General features: G+C 38.1%; 1 protein-coding gene across 1 annotated transcript in view; it reads right to left on the bottom strand.

The window, feature by feature from the left end:
- SRBD1 (S1 RNA binding domain 1) overlaps nt 1-13,445 on the bottom strand; it is a 324,250-nt gene that overhangs the window by 3,624 nt on the left and 307,181 nt on the right. The window contains exon 19 of the mRNA XM_006882310.1: nt 7,355-7,539. Coding sequence (XP_006882372.1) covers nt 7,355-7,539 — 185 coding nt within the window. The remainder of the gene's footprint in view (nt 1-7,354; nt 7,540-13,445) is intronic.

The raw sequence follows: 13,445 nt of genomic DNA, 5'->3' as shown, positions 1-13,445 counted from the left end.
AGAACATATAAGGCTCTTGTACATAGGGTTGCTATGAGTCACAAGCGACTCGATGGCACATAACAACAGCAACAACACCACCATCAAGCAGACTACAATTCATAGCAATTCTATGAACAACAGATGGAACCTTGCTATTTTGTGCCACTTTCATCTCCTACATGGCTCTAGTCCATTGTTAGAGCCACTATGTAAATATATCTGAGGGTCTGCCTCTCTTTCTCTGATCCTCCACCTTTTTCAGAATGATATACTTTTCCAAAGGTTGGCTTCTCCTGATAACATGCCCAAAGTATGTGAGACAAAGTTCCACCATCCTTGCCTTTAAGAAGCATCCTCATTGTACTTCCTCCATGACAGATTTGTGTATGTTCTTTTGGCAGTTAATAGGTCAGTACTTTGCTCCAACACCACAATTCAAAAGCATCAATTTGTCACTGTCCAGCTATCACAGCCATAGGAAGAAAATCAAAGTATCATGGCTTGGATCAGATGCACCTTAGTAATAAAATTGACATCCCTGCTCTTTAACACAAAAGAGTTCCTTGAAAGCCCATTTTCTAAATGCAAACTTTTTTTAAAAAAAAATTTGTGACTGCCTCTACATCAGGAGTGATTGTAAATCCAGGTAAAATTAAATCCTTGACAACTTGAAACTTTTCTTCATCTCTTATGATGTTGCCTATTCATTCAGTGGTGAGACTTTTGCTTTCTTCATGTTGAGATGTCATCCACATGGAGGGCTGTAGTCTCTGATCTTCTGCAGTAAGAGCTTCAATTCTTCTTTGCTTTCTACAAGCAATGCTGTGGTTGTTGATAAGTCTTGCTCCAATATTGATGCCACATTCTTCATCACATAGACCAGCTTCTGGAATAATTTATTCAGCATACAGATTGAATAGGTATGGAGAAAGGATACAGCCCTCACACACATCTTTTCTAACTTTAAGCTTTGCAATGTTTCCTTATTCTGTTTGGACAATTGCTTCTTGGTCTATGTTCAGGTTTTGCATGAGCACAATTAAGTGCTGTGGGATTGTCATTCTTCTCAATGTTATCTATTTGTTATGATCCACACAGTCAAAATGCCTTTGCATAATCAATAAAACACAAGTACACCTCTTTCGGGTATTCTCTGCTTTATGACAAGATCCACGTGATATCAGTAATAATATCCCTTATGCCCAACCTCTTCTGAATCCAGCTTGAATTTCTGGTAGTGTACTGTTTCAGTCATTTTTAAAATAAATGCTCAGCAACATATTACTTGCATGTGATATTAATGATACTATTTGATCATTTCTACAGCTTGCTGGGTCACCTTATTTTGGGAATAAGACCAAATACAGATCAGTTACAGTCAGTTGGTCAGGAAGCTATCTTCCATATTTGTTGGCAGGGACTGGTAAGCATGTCCAGGGTGTATCTCTTTCCTGAAATACTTGATTTGGTATTCTATCAATTCCTGGGGCCTTGTTTTTTGCCAATACTACAGGTTCTTGATCATATGATACTTCCTGAAATGGTTCAGTGAATTGTTTTTGATACCTAACTCTGTGTATTCCTCCCATCTTCTTTGTAATGCTTCCTGTATCATTAACATTTTGCCCATACAATCCTTCAGTACTGCAACTTGAGGTTTGAATTTGTTTTTCGGTTCTTTCAGCCTGAAAAATGCTGAGCTTGATTTCCCCTTTTGGTTTACTAACTCCATGTCTTTGTACATTTTGTAATAATACTTCATTTTGTCTTTGTAAGCTGCAGTTTGAAATCTTTTGTTTCTGTCTATTCAGCATCTCTTCCCTTTGCTTTGGCCTCTCTACATTCTAGTGCAAGTTTTATCATTTCTTCTGACATGTATTTTGGTCTTTTCTGTCTTTGTAAAGACTTTCTTGCTTCCTTCACGGATGGAGTCTTTGATATTATTCCAGTAATATATATAATATGATATCCCAGCTCATCAAGTCTTTGGTCATTAGTGATCAGTGCTCTAAAGATGGCTTTCAAATCCAGGTGGGAGAGACTCAAAGCATATTTTGCTTCCCATGGACTTGTTTTGATTTTCTTCAGCTTTAATTAGAACTTGCAAAACAGTAACATCTGACCTTGTTTGACTGTAGATATTGAGCCTCTCCACTGACTTTCTCTACAGATGTATTATAACAAAATGTGCAAAGAGCTGAAGTTAAAAACCCTGTTGATTCCTGTGTAGTCCATCAGGTTAAGTCCATTTTTTAAAGTGGTATTTGCAATGAATAAACTATTGACTGCACAAAATTCTATATAGTGTACAGAATGCCTTGTTTCTTATACCAAGGCTATAAATTTGGTGATACAGGCCTGCCTTGTGGGGAAAACTCATTCTAGTAGGAAAAACAACATCCACTAGAGGAAACAAAGCAAAAAGATGAATCCAAACAGTTCTTTCTTCCTAAGCTCTATAATACGGACACGTAAGTATTAATATAATAAGCATTGAGGAAAACAAGTCAACTTTTCCTGTTTATGAGGAGATGAAGACACACTTTCCTTCTTGGAATGTACAAGCCAAATCACAAAGGTATATTGTGATATCAGAGAGAGAGAGAGTTTCCCTCCAGAGCTTGGACTCTCAAGTTGTTAAAGGTAAAATACTTTCAGTCAAATGTGGGTAAGTCTCAAAGCTTCCCCAGTCACCTCTCCCTACAAATCCGAAGCCCAGGAATCAACCCCTATAGACTTCTAATATATTTACTTAATCAGAATTTATGTACTCTTGATTATCTATCATCCAGATCACCCAGCACCTAATCTTCTTTCTCTTCTTTCAATTCCTCAGACTCATATTAACTGCTTTCTGTTGGGTGCTAGAGATACGAGGATGAAGACACTCAGATCTCTGTTCTCAAGTTTCTTACAGCTGTCTCTTCTTGCTAAGCCTTAGGCACATTTCTCTGCTCATGAATAAACTAAACAAAAACCCATCCGCTGTCAGAGTGACCCCCTGGGCGGAAGAGAACTGATCCTTAGGGTTTCCAAGACTGTAAATCTTTATAGGAGCAGATTGTTTTATCTTTCTCCAATCCTTTCCTCGATCAGCAGCAAGACACTTGAACTGTTTACCACCAGAGCCTATGGCTGTCCATTAATGTTACCCTTCAAAAGGTGGACATAAACTAGGCCCAGAAATTATCAGGACTCTAGTTAAAATAAAAACAAGGTTTTGTGGGAGAGAGGGTTAGATCTAACCATCAAAAAAGAGCTTTTAGATTAGCTGTGGATTCCATTTCATCCATCCTCTAGTTGGGCCCTCTTTCCTGGGATTATTGAATGTTGATAATAGCAACAAAGAATACGTTCTATCCTTGGATCTTTTTTTACTAGGGCTTCATTTCCCCATCCCCCCATCCTTTTCCTCCACAGCTGCTGGCTTCAGGCTGATTACTTTTACAGCTATGCTCTATATTTTGTATTAACAACCAGTCACCTCTTTATTTCCCTCTCTCAATCCCACCATACTGAAGAAAACCAAGACTTAAAAACAGTCAGCTGCTTCCTGTGAAAGCAAAACAAAAACACTTCTTACAATCACAAATATCATCTTCTCATTAAAAAAAAAATATCATGGCAAAACGAGAATCAATTCTGTAGAGTCTCACTTGATGATGAATAAGTGATTTTGAAAAGCAAGAAACCTACTGTAATATAATAAATACTACACTGGGCAAAGACCATGCCAAAGCAAAATGAAGCCAAATTGTTGATGAGGGCCGGGGGAGGATGGTCTTCCACAGAGGTGCCTCTAGGGAATGTGCCATGAGCACCTCTTGAAGAGGGGATTCCACTGAGCAGTTTCTAGTAACGCAGTATAACCCAATGTCCTCCTCATGCATAGCAGATACAAAGACATGGGAGGAAAGAGGAATGGACAGAGGAAAGATTTGCCCCCCGGCACAAGTTCAAGGAGACACTGGAGTACGGCATGCCATCCTAAGGGGCCACATATACAAAATACGCCTGATGGAGGCAGGTAGATAAGAAGGGGCAAGGTTCTACTGACGCATCACCACTAACAACATCCATTCATCTTTTTTTTATTCCTCAAACTGTAAATTTTTTCAATGGATATTTTAATGAAAGTTTACAGAAAACTTGGACTTCCTTTCATACATCGTTGCACATTTTCCTCCCTACCCTGCCCCCATAGTTCACTTTTCTCTTTAACAAGATTCTTTCATTGTTATATAACATCCAATCATCTTTCCGTGTAAAGACAACCTGCAGTGATTATTACCCCTCCTACAACCTCGATCTTCCAAACTTCTTGGGCATTGTTTTATGCTGAAAATTATTGTCTCCCCTCCCTCGTCATTGCTGCACATGCCCCAAGGGTTCCTGATCAGCTGTTTAGTTTTGGATGAGAAATCTGGTTGGTTCCTGAAGACAGTCTAGACCACTGAGAGACCCAAAAGTGCCATACAAACTTGAACACTCTCATAGCCAAGAATTCAGTCCACTTCCACCAGGCTGCTTCTCATGAGCCCAATTATGAAAATTAACTAGCAATGTTAATAAAAATGGAATTGATTATGCCATTGAGAAAACAGAAAACAGGATGAGAAGGAGGACAGAATGAGAAAGTAAAAAAGGGCACATTTTGGAGAAAATGGAGAAAAGAATACATAAATACCTAAGAATAAATACAAAGAAAATAAATGCTGAAAGCGAGTAAAAGCACATGTCTCCTTCAAAGGAAGACTTGCTCATCTTTCCTCTTGGGGATGGATGGATGGAAGGATGGATGGATGGATGGGTGGATAGGTGGATGGATGGATGGATGGTGCTGATGTACCATCAAGCAGAACTGACCTACCGCTGAACCTCCAGCAGGCTTTGAGACAGCAAATCACACAGGAGGAGGTTGTGGATACTGGTACTGGACTACACTTACCATCCTTCCCTAATGCAGTGAGTGGTTTCTAGGTATTGCTGTTTAGATGTTGGCCACCAACTTAGAGCAACATCAGGCAGCAGAGATCAAGCTGCTGTCCAGTCCCGTGCTGTCTCCAGGACAGGTGGTGGGTCAGACAGCTGTGACCCACTGGTTTTCCACTGGCCGTTCATTTGGAAGTCTATCACCAGGGTTTTCTTCCTGGTTCAAGCTATGCTGAAAACTAATCATCAGAACAGAATGCAACTAACCTCGGACAGATGGATGGAGACTTCACATGAGGTACGCTGGCCCACAACAGAATCCAGGTCTCCTGCACAGGAGGCAAGAATTCTGCACCAAAGGCCCTGGCCCCAGCCACACCACTTCTAAATTAAATCTTGTTGGGCAACCATTGTTCTATTAATGCTTCTCATTAAACAATGCCTGTGGAATCTATACAAAAGGATAACAGAAGATGAAATCTTCTACTAAAGATTAAATGTTCTTCTAAAACATCTACTCTGTGCAGAGGCCAACATAGAGGCTTCTACTCCCATATCTCTGGTAAAGATCTGGCTGGGTATTTTCTTCTCCAATTCTTTTCATTTCAAAACTTTCACAAAATTGAAAGATGCACCTTTTGGGGTGAGTTTTAAAATTATTTTAGGCCTTTCCAAAGATGCATGCCAAATAAACTATCTCAACACAGACACATCCATTAATGAAAACAGCCATGCCCGAAACACAAATTTATAAAAATGGGTCAGATGAATGAGCAGCTAAATCTGAGAGGTTCTTATTCAACTTCCTAGGGAAATAGGTCATTCGATACCTTAATTCTTTTTCTCTGGGTCACTGCTCTCAACAACTATGACTGTTACACTTCCTTCACCGTCTACCTGTGTTCAAGTTGAGAGCATTTTTTTTTTCTTCTTTTTTATATGGAACGCTTCACGAATTTGCGTGTCATCCTTGCACAGGGGCCATGCTAATCTTCTCTGTATCGTTCCAATTTTAGTATATGTGCTGCCGAAGCGAGCACAAGTTGAGAGCATTTTTAATTAAGAGGAAAACCAACAGAGAGATAATATCTTATTTGTTACATGTGTTCATTCACACAAGATCCAGATAATTAGGAGTCTTTAATGTAGGAAGAAGAGTTACTATTTAGTTTGTGAGCTAAATGATTTACCTTGTACTTTAGGCAATTTGGAGAGGAAAAAAAGCCCCCACTATTAAAAAAAGATATTTACATATACACACAAGTATCATGAAGAATGTATACCTCTACAAGGATAAAGCCCTGGAGGTAAGAAGGGGTTGTTGTTGTTGCTGTTCACTGTTGAGTTAGAGATGACTCACAGCTGACCCTCCAGTGAGTTTAGGAGGTAGTAAAGCACACGGGAGGAGACAGCACATCTTTCTCCTGCGGAGCAGCTGGTGAATTCGAACTGCAAACTTTTGGGTTGGGAGTGCAGCTCCTTACCACTAGGATACTGAGATCCCTACAGGTGGTGGTGTTGTTAGATGCTGTCCAGTTGAGTCTGACTCACTGTGACGCTATGAACAATAGACTTCAACCTATGCTATCCTCATCATCTCTGACACACTTGAGCCTGCTACTGGAAGTCATTGCATCAACCGGTCTCTCTGAAGGGTCTTCCTGTCCTTCAATGACCCTCTATCTTTCCAAGCATGATGTCCCTTTCCAAGGAATAGCATCCCCTAACTACATGTCCAAAGTATGAGAGACGAAGCACTCCGGCTGCACTTTCTCCAAGACATATCCATTTGTTGTTTTTTCAGTACATGGATACTCAGTACTCTTCTCTGACACCATGGCTCAAAGGCATCAATTCTTTCTCTCTCATCTTTATTCACTGTTTAGCTCTCTGGTGCGTAGCAGGTAATTGAGAAGACCACAGTCTGAATCAGGTGCATCTTAATTTTCAAACTGACATCTTTGCTCTTAAATATATTGGAGAGGACCTATTAGCAGACTTGTCCAATACATTATGTTGCCTGGTTTCATGACTGCTGGCTGGCAGCAGGGTGTTGATTTTTAGTTTAGAATGGAAGACTTAATAGAAACAAGCATTACAAAGAAGAAGTGGAAAAATTGAAAGATTACAAAAAAAAAACAAACAAAAAACAAAAAAAAACCCCCAAAACCCTACATCCAGAAATAGATGTATGGGACATTTACTTTAGTGTAAAAGAAACCAAGAATGAGACTATGAGTTTGAAGGCCTGGGTTCTACCCTTGGTTTTGGATAATACTGAGCTGTAGCAATACTGAAAGTCAATCACTAAGTTTATTTTCTCATCTATAGAGTGGGTAGAATATCAGGTTTTCCTATGGCATTGGACTGTTGTAAGGAGCAGAGTGGAGAATTTGACTATGCAAATGCAAGGTGCTATAATTCAACTTCAACCGATTACCTGTCCTGAAGTCATAGCTTTCAGGTTGGCTGAGACCATCGATGATTACTTGTAAGGTAGGGACCGTAGTTTGCATTCCTTCTGCAATTTTTTGTATGCCATCCTTTTCAAGCAATGAATTTATTTTTTGTTGCATTTCAGGCTTTCCAATCTCGTGCAATGTCCCTCCAATGGCTGATAAGAACCTGCAAAAGAGGAAAAGGGGAGAGAAGAGGGACATTTATTAAAAATATTGTTAATTTGCCAATATTTTTATATAGATCATCTTGTGAAATTCATTAAGTAATCAACCAGTTTTTGAGTATCTACTACATGTTCCTGATTGTAAACCATGCAGTGCTCCCTCATTCTGTTCAGTCAACTGCTTCTTAGTCTATGTTTATGTTTTACATGAGCACATTTAAGTGTTCTTGGATTCCTATTCTCTGAATGTTATCCATAACTTATTATAATCCATACATTTTTTACACTCCATAAACGAGGAAAGGTGTGAGGGTTGTATCCTCTCTCAACACCTATTCAACAATCTGCATGCTGTCAAATCATTCGAGAAGCAGGACGATATAAAGAAAAATGTGGAGTCAGGATTAGTGGAAGACTCATCAACAACCTGCATTATGCTATGATATACCTTGCCTGTTGAAAGAGAAAACTTGAAACACGTGCTGTAGAAGATAAAAGACTACAGCCTTTAATATAAATGACTTTTTAAACCAAGAAAACAAAAATCCCCACCACTGGATCAAGGAGGAATACCACGATGGAGAAAAGATTGAAGTTGTCAAGAGTATAATTTTATTTGAATCTAAGATTACCATTCTTGGTAGCAGCAGTCAAGAAACAAAAAGACATGTTACACTGGGAAAACATCTCCTGGCAAGGACCTCTTCAAAGTGTAAAAGAGAAAGGATGTCAGTTTAAAGATTAAGGTGCTCCTGATTCAAGTCTTGGTCTTTTCAATTACTTTCTATGCATGTAAAGTTAGACAATGACTAAGGATGAGAGGAAAATGAATGCCTTTGAGTTGCAGTACTGGAGAAGAGTACTGAATGCCAAAAGAACAAACAAGGCTTTCTTGGAGAAAGTACAGAGAGGCAGCAGCACCTCTTAGTGCTGATAGGCAGGCAGCAGCTCACAGGGCCTGGATGACAGGGAACAGTGGCTGGATCTCTGACAGATGAGGTAGATGTCATGTGCAACTTCTGCCCTGAGCCAGCTTCCTTTCACAACTCTCTAAATAATAAACACCGGACTGAGTAGACTTCTCTGGTATTCACTTTCAACTCCACTCGACTGCAATTTGGCAGTTAAGCAGAATGTCTTTCAATGCCCAAGATTATGACATAAAATCACCTGTTAATATGCCAAGAAAGTGTATTCATGGGCTGTAAATCTATAACTCTAAAAAAAGTATTTGCTAATTAATAAAAATTAAGTGGCAGAACTTCCCAGAGTTCTTGGCCTCAGCAACAAGAACACCAGCATAGTAAACCACTTGGAGTCTTGAAGGTATATGCACATTTGTGTGTCCTTGTCAGACAGAGGATGAAAAGAAATAACTGATATCAAAGTAATTCTTATAAAAAATTATGTTTATAATTCTTGTAGATGTAAAAAGAAAAGTGGTCTATTTAAGCTGGGTGTATATATTTAATTTTAATTCTCACACATGCAAAATCAATTTCACTGGTTACTGAAATCAGGTGGGAAAAATAATAAAAAGGATCAAGATATAACTGTTGGAGTCAATTACAATTCATAGTGATCCTATCAACAATGGATCTGAACCTTGCACTAACCTACATCATCCTCATAATCTCTGATACGGTTGAATACACTGTTTCTGTGTCAGTCTGTCTTGGTGATTAACATCCTCTGGTCCTTCACTTTCCCCAGCATAGTAACTTTTTTGAAGGACTGGGCACTCTTGACAACATGCCCGAAGTATGTTAGACAGAGTTTCACTATCTTTACTTCTAAAGAGCTGTATTCCTCCAAGACAGATTTGTTTGTTCTTTTGGCCTTCATGGAATACTGAACTGCCATCATGACAATTCAAAGGCATTAAATCTTCATGAGTCCTCTGAATTCGCTGTTTAACTTTCAGATGCAAAGGAAATTATATAAAATACAATGACTTGGATCAGGAGGACCTTAGTCTTTAAACTGCCATTCTTGCTCTTTAGCCCTTTGGAGATGTCCTTGACAGCCTATTTTCCCAATGCAACATATCTTTTCATTTCTTGACTGCTACAACCATGAGGGTTGATAGTGGATCGAAGATGAAGTCATTGACAACTTCAATATTTTCACCATCTATCATGATATTGCCTATTTGTCCAATGCTGATAATTTCTGTGGGTGTTTTTATGTTGAGTTGTAATCCATATTGAAGATTTTATGTAGTCCCTGATCTTCTGCAGCAAGTATTTAAAGTCTTCTTCAATTTTTGCAAGAAAGCTTGTGTTATTTGCATAATGCAGGTTGCTGTTGAGTCTTTCTCCAATCCTGCTGCCAAATTTTCTTTCATAAAATCCAGCCTCTCAAATTATTTGCTCAGCATACTGACTGAATATGGGGAAAGGATTTATCTCTGAGGCACACTGTTTCTTGATCTTAAACCATGCGGTCATCTCTTGTTCTGTTCAGACAACTCCTTCATGGTCTAGGTTTAAGCTTCATAAGACTATAATTAAATGTTCTGGGATTCCCATTCTTCTCAATGTTACTCATAATTTGTTATGATTCGCAGTCAAGTGCCTTTGCATAATCAATAAAGCACAAGTATACACCTTTCTGGTATTCTCTGAACTTAATATTCATTAACCTTATTTTAAAAAGACTCCTTGCATCTAAATTCCAAAATCAATCTCCAAAATAGTCTACGTGTTTCCTACGGCCAAAGGGACCCTTTAGAGTAGTGAGAGAAGATCTTCACCCTGAAACCTATAGAGTCGCTCTTCAGAAGGAAGTAGCTAAGAGAATATGCCGTCCCCTTTTCCTTATGAATCAGGGTGAAATCTCTCTCAGGGAGGAGTGATAGGGAATGGCAAAGGACATACTAACAAAGGAGATTATCAGAACTGGTTTTGACAAGCACTGTGGCAATGGGACAATTAAAACAGACTTTCAAGGGGGGGGGAAGGGAGTAACGAACTGGGGGGTGGGGTAGAGAAAATAATGCAACAATGAATGAATGGAAATCCAAAATCTCTGTAAATGTTCATTAAAATTAATTTTAAAAAGGCAAAAAAATGGTTATAAGAGTTCATCAACAGAGCACTGCTAAAAATTCAAGATAGAGAAGAGTGCTGAATATACCATGGACTGCCAGGAGAACAAACAGGTTCGTCCCGGAGAGAGTGAAACCAGGCTGCTCCTTGGAGGCAAGGATTCTGAGGTTTTGTCTGACATACTTTGGGCATGTTGCAATCATGGTTTGAAGGGTGGAGGGACAGAGAAAGACAGGAAGATCCTGGATAAGATGGACTGATTCAGTGACTGGGGTAATGAGGGTTGGTGTGTCAGAGACAGTAAAGTTGGCACAGGATAGAGGAGGTTTCAGGGCTACTGTACATAGGGTCGCTATTAGAAACGAACAACTCGACAGCAAATATCAACAACAACAATATCTATATAATTATATAGGGCTGGGTTGGTTTTGTTTGTTTGTTTTTTACTCAGTAGCTATTTAATAAAAATCCTAAATAAGTATTCCTGGAAGAATTAATAATATATATTCTGAACTTCCATTAAAAAATGTAATTTTATAAGTAACATACCAATACAAAGTTTCAGTACTGATTATGTGTTCCAGCTCAGAAGCATTAAATTGAAATACTGCCTACTCTTTGAATCTTGATCTTGGAGTGCTGGATATAAATGAACACAGCCTAGTAATTTAGTGCCAGGTATCAGGCCAGTACTTAAAAAAAAATATTCTAAAAAAAAAAATTAAAAAGTTCTAATTTAATCCTGACAATAATTGTAAAATACAGATAAGAAAAACTGAAGCTCAAGTAATTGAAATAACTTGGGTAAAGCTTCACAGCCACTTTTACTAACTGGCACTGCGTACTAAAGTCCAGTCTTTCCACTAGGCCATCCTACTTCTCCAAATAAAAGAAAGTAATGCCAGATAGTGACATTAAAAACATTAAAAATACCACACACACACTCACACACCTGTTAGCTGAAAATTAAAAGTGTTATATTGAGAACAACGACATTTTCTATACATTTCTCCAATACAATTTAATGCCAGATTACTTTAGACATTAGTTAATACTGAGTAAATATCATAATAAAATTATTATACACATGCTTTAAATAGGCAATTCTTTCCAAAGTCAATGAGTTATTAAAGTCAGAGTCTCATTTCTCCACTGTCTCTGGAAGGCTTTTTCGGTTTGTTAAGGACTGCTGTTTGAGCTCTGTTTTTATTTAATATGTAATTTCATCCATCTTACATAAAGCAAGAAAGTAGCATAAATGCAACAAATAAGCACATCATGTTCTTTTAGCATACATCTGCACAAAGTTAAAATACAGACTGTGAAGCAGAGATAATGCTTATTCTTGAAACAAAATGTTATAGAACCTCAAATCCCTTATATTTTCAACAGAAGCACCTTACAAATTCATCCCTTCGTTTGTCCTTTGCGCAAAACAATTAAAAAAAAATTGTAAGATTTATCCCAAAAAGGAAATTCCCAAAATTCATAAGACTTCTGACAGAGCCTTGCAGTTTTCTGTAATGATTTCCAGCATGGAGATTTAGGAGCTGAGGACTTAGCTCATTACATTAAAGCAACATGATATCCCACAGGCATAGAGGGGCCATGGGGATGCAGCAGAATCACTTTAAAAACAACTTAGTACTAGCATGTGTGCTGTGGGAAAAACACACGTGACTTATAATTCTGCACGTTTACATAATAATGGCAAAGTTCTAGTTTTCTTTCTAGTGATCTTTAACACATTCAAGACACTTAAAAATTGGTTGCTTTTATTCGCTTTATAGTAATTACATCAATAGGAAAAAAAATAAGTACAAGAGCAATCATACTAGAAATAAGTACGTACGTTAATGATTTCAAGGAGCTTATACTCTAAGAGGAATTTTTATTATTTAGGCTATGACTGTAGATCTAGCTACACATTGGATAATAAATAAAAGTTCAGCAAAAATTTGTTCCTCTAAAAACATATATACCCTAGGTTTTTAAATCTACCTATCATAATATTAAATACTGAATATAAATTCAAGTGTGACAAAGATGTGGTCTTTTGCCTCTGGTTTCTGAAAATAATTAGGCAATAACTTTTGCTGTTACTAAGTGCCTTTGAGTCTGTGTTGATGTACAGTGACTCCATGTGACAGATAAGACCTGCCCCATAGCATCTGCTATTTACTAAGCTAGAATCTTTAGTGCGGAGCTGGAAAGTGCATCTCACATACTTTAGACATATTGTTTAAAAAGGCTATTTCTTGGTAAGGGGCATCATACCCGGAAAGACAGAGTGTCAGCCAAATAGGGGAGACCCTTCATGGCATGGATTAACACAGGGACTGCAGCAATGGGCTCACGTGTGTCAGAAGTGATGAGGATGGCACAGGATAGGATAGCGTTCAGCTCTGCTGTTTATAGGGTTGTTATGAGTGGTATTTGACTTGATAACATCTAACAACAACAATACTCTAAAAAAATAATTTTTTCTTTTAATTGTGACTTTAACAAAAGTTTACAGAATATATTTTTATTCATTTATTGGTGCACATTTTACCTCCTCTCCCTCCTTTTCCCTTCCCCCAGTTCACTTTTAAAAAAATATTTGTTCATTGTTGCACAATTACCTCCCCCCTTCCCGTGGTCCTCTTTGCAAGGTACTTCTTATTCTTTTTTTTTTTATTTTAATTGTGACTTTAACAAAAGTTTACAGAATAGATTTTTATTCATTTATTGGTGCACATTTTACCTCCTCTCCCTCCTTTTCCCCTCCCCCAGTTCACTTTTTAAAAAATATTTGTTCATTGTTGCACAATTACCTCCCCCCTTCCCGTGGTCCTCTTTGCAAGGTACTTCTTATT

Source organism: Elephantulus edwardii, unplaced genomic scaffold, assembly GCF_000299155.1.
Source record: "Elephantulus edwardii isolate Elephantulus edwardi_28Jun2011 unplaced genomic scaffold, EleEdw1.0 scaffold00019, whole genome shotgun sequence".
NCBI classification, from domain to species: Eukaryota; Metazoa; Chordata; class Mammalia; order Macroscelidea; family Macroscelididae; genus Elephantulus; species Elephantulus edwardii.
Note: the sequence above shows the minus strand (reverse complement) of the source record. Positions and strands in the feature narration are given on the sequence as shown.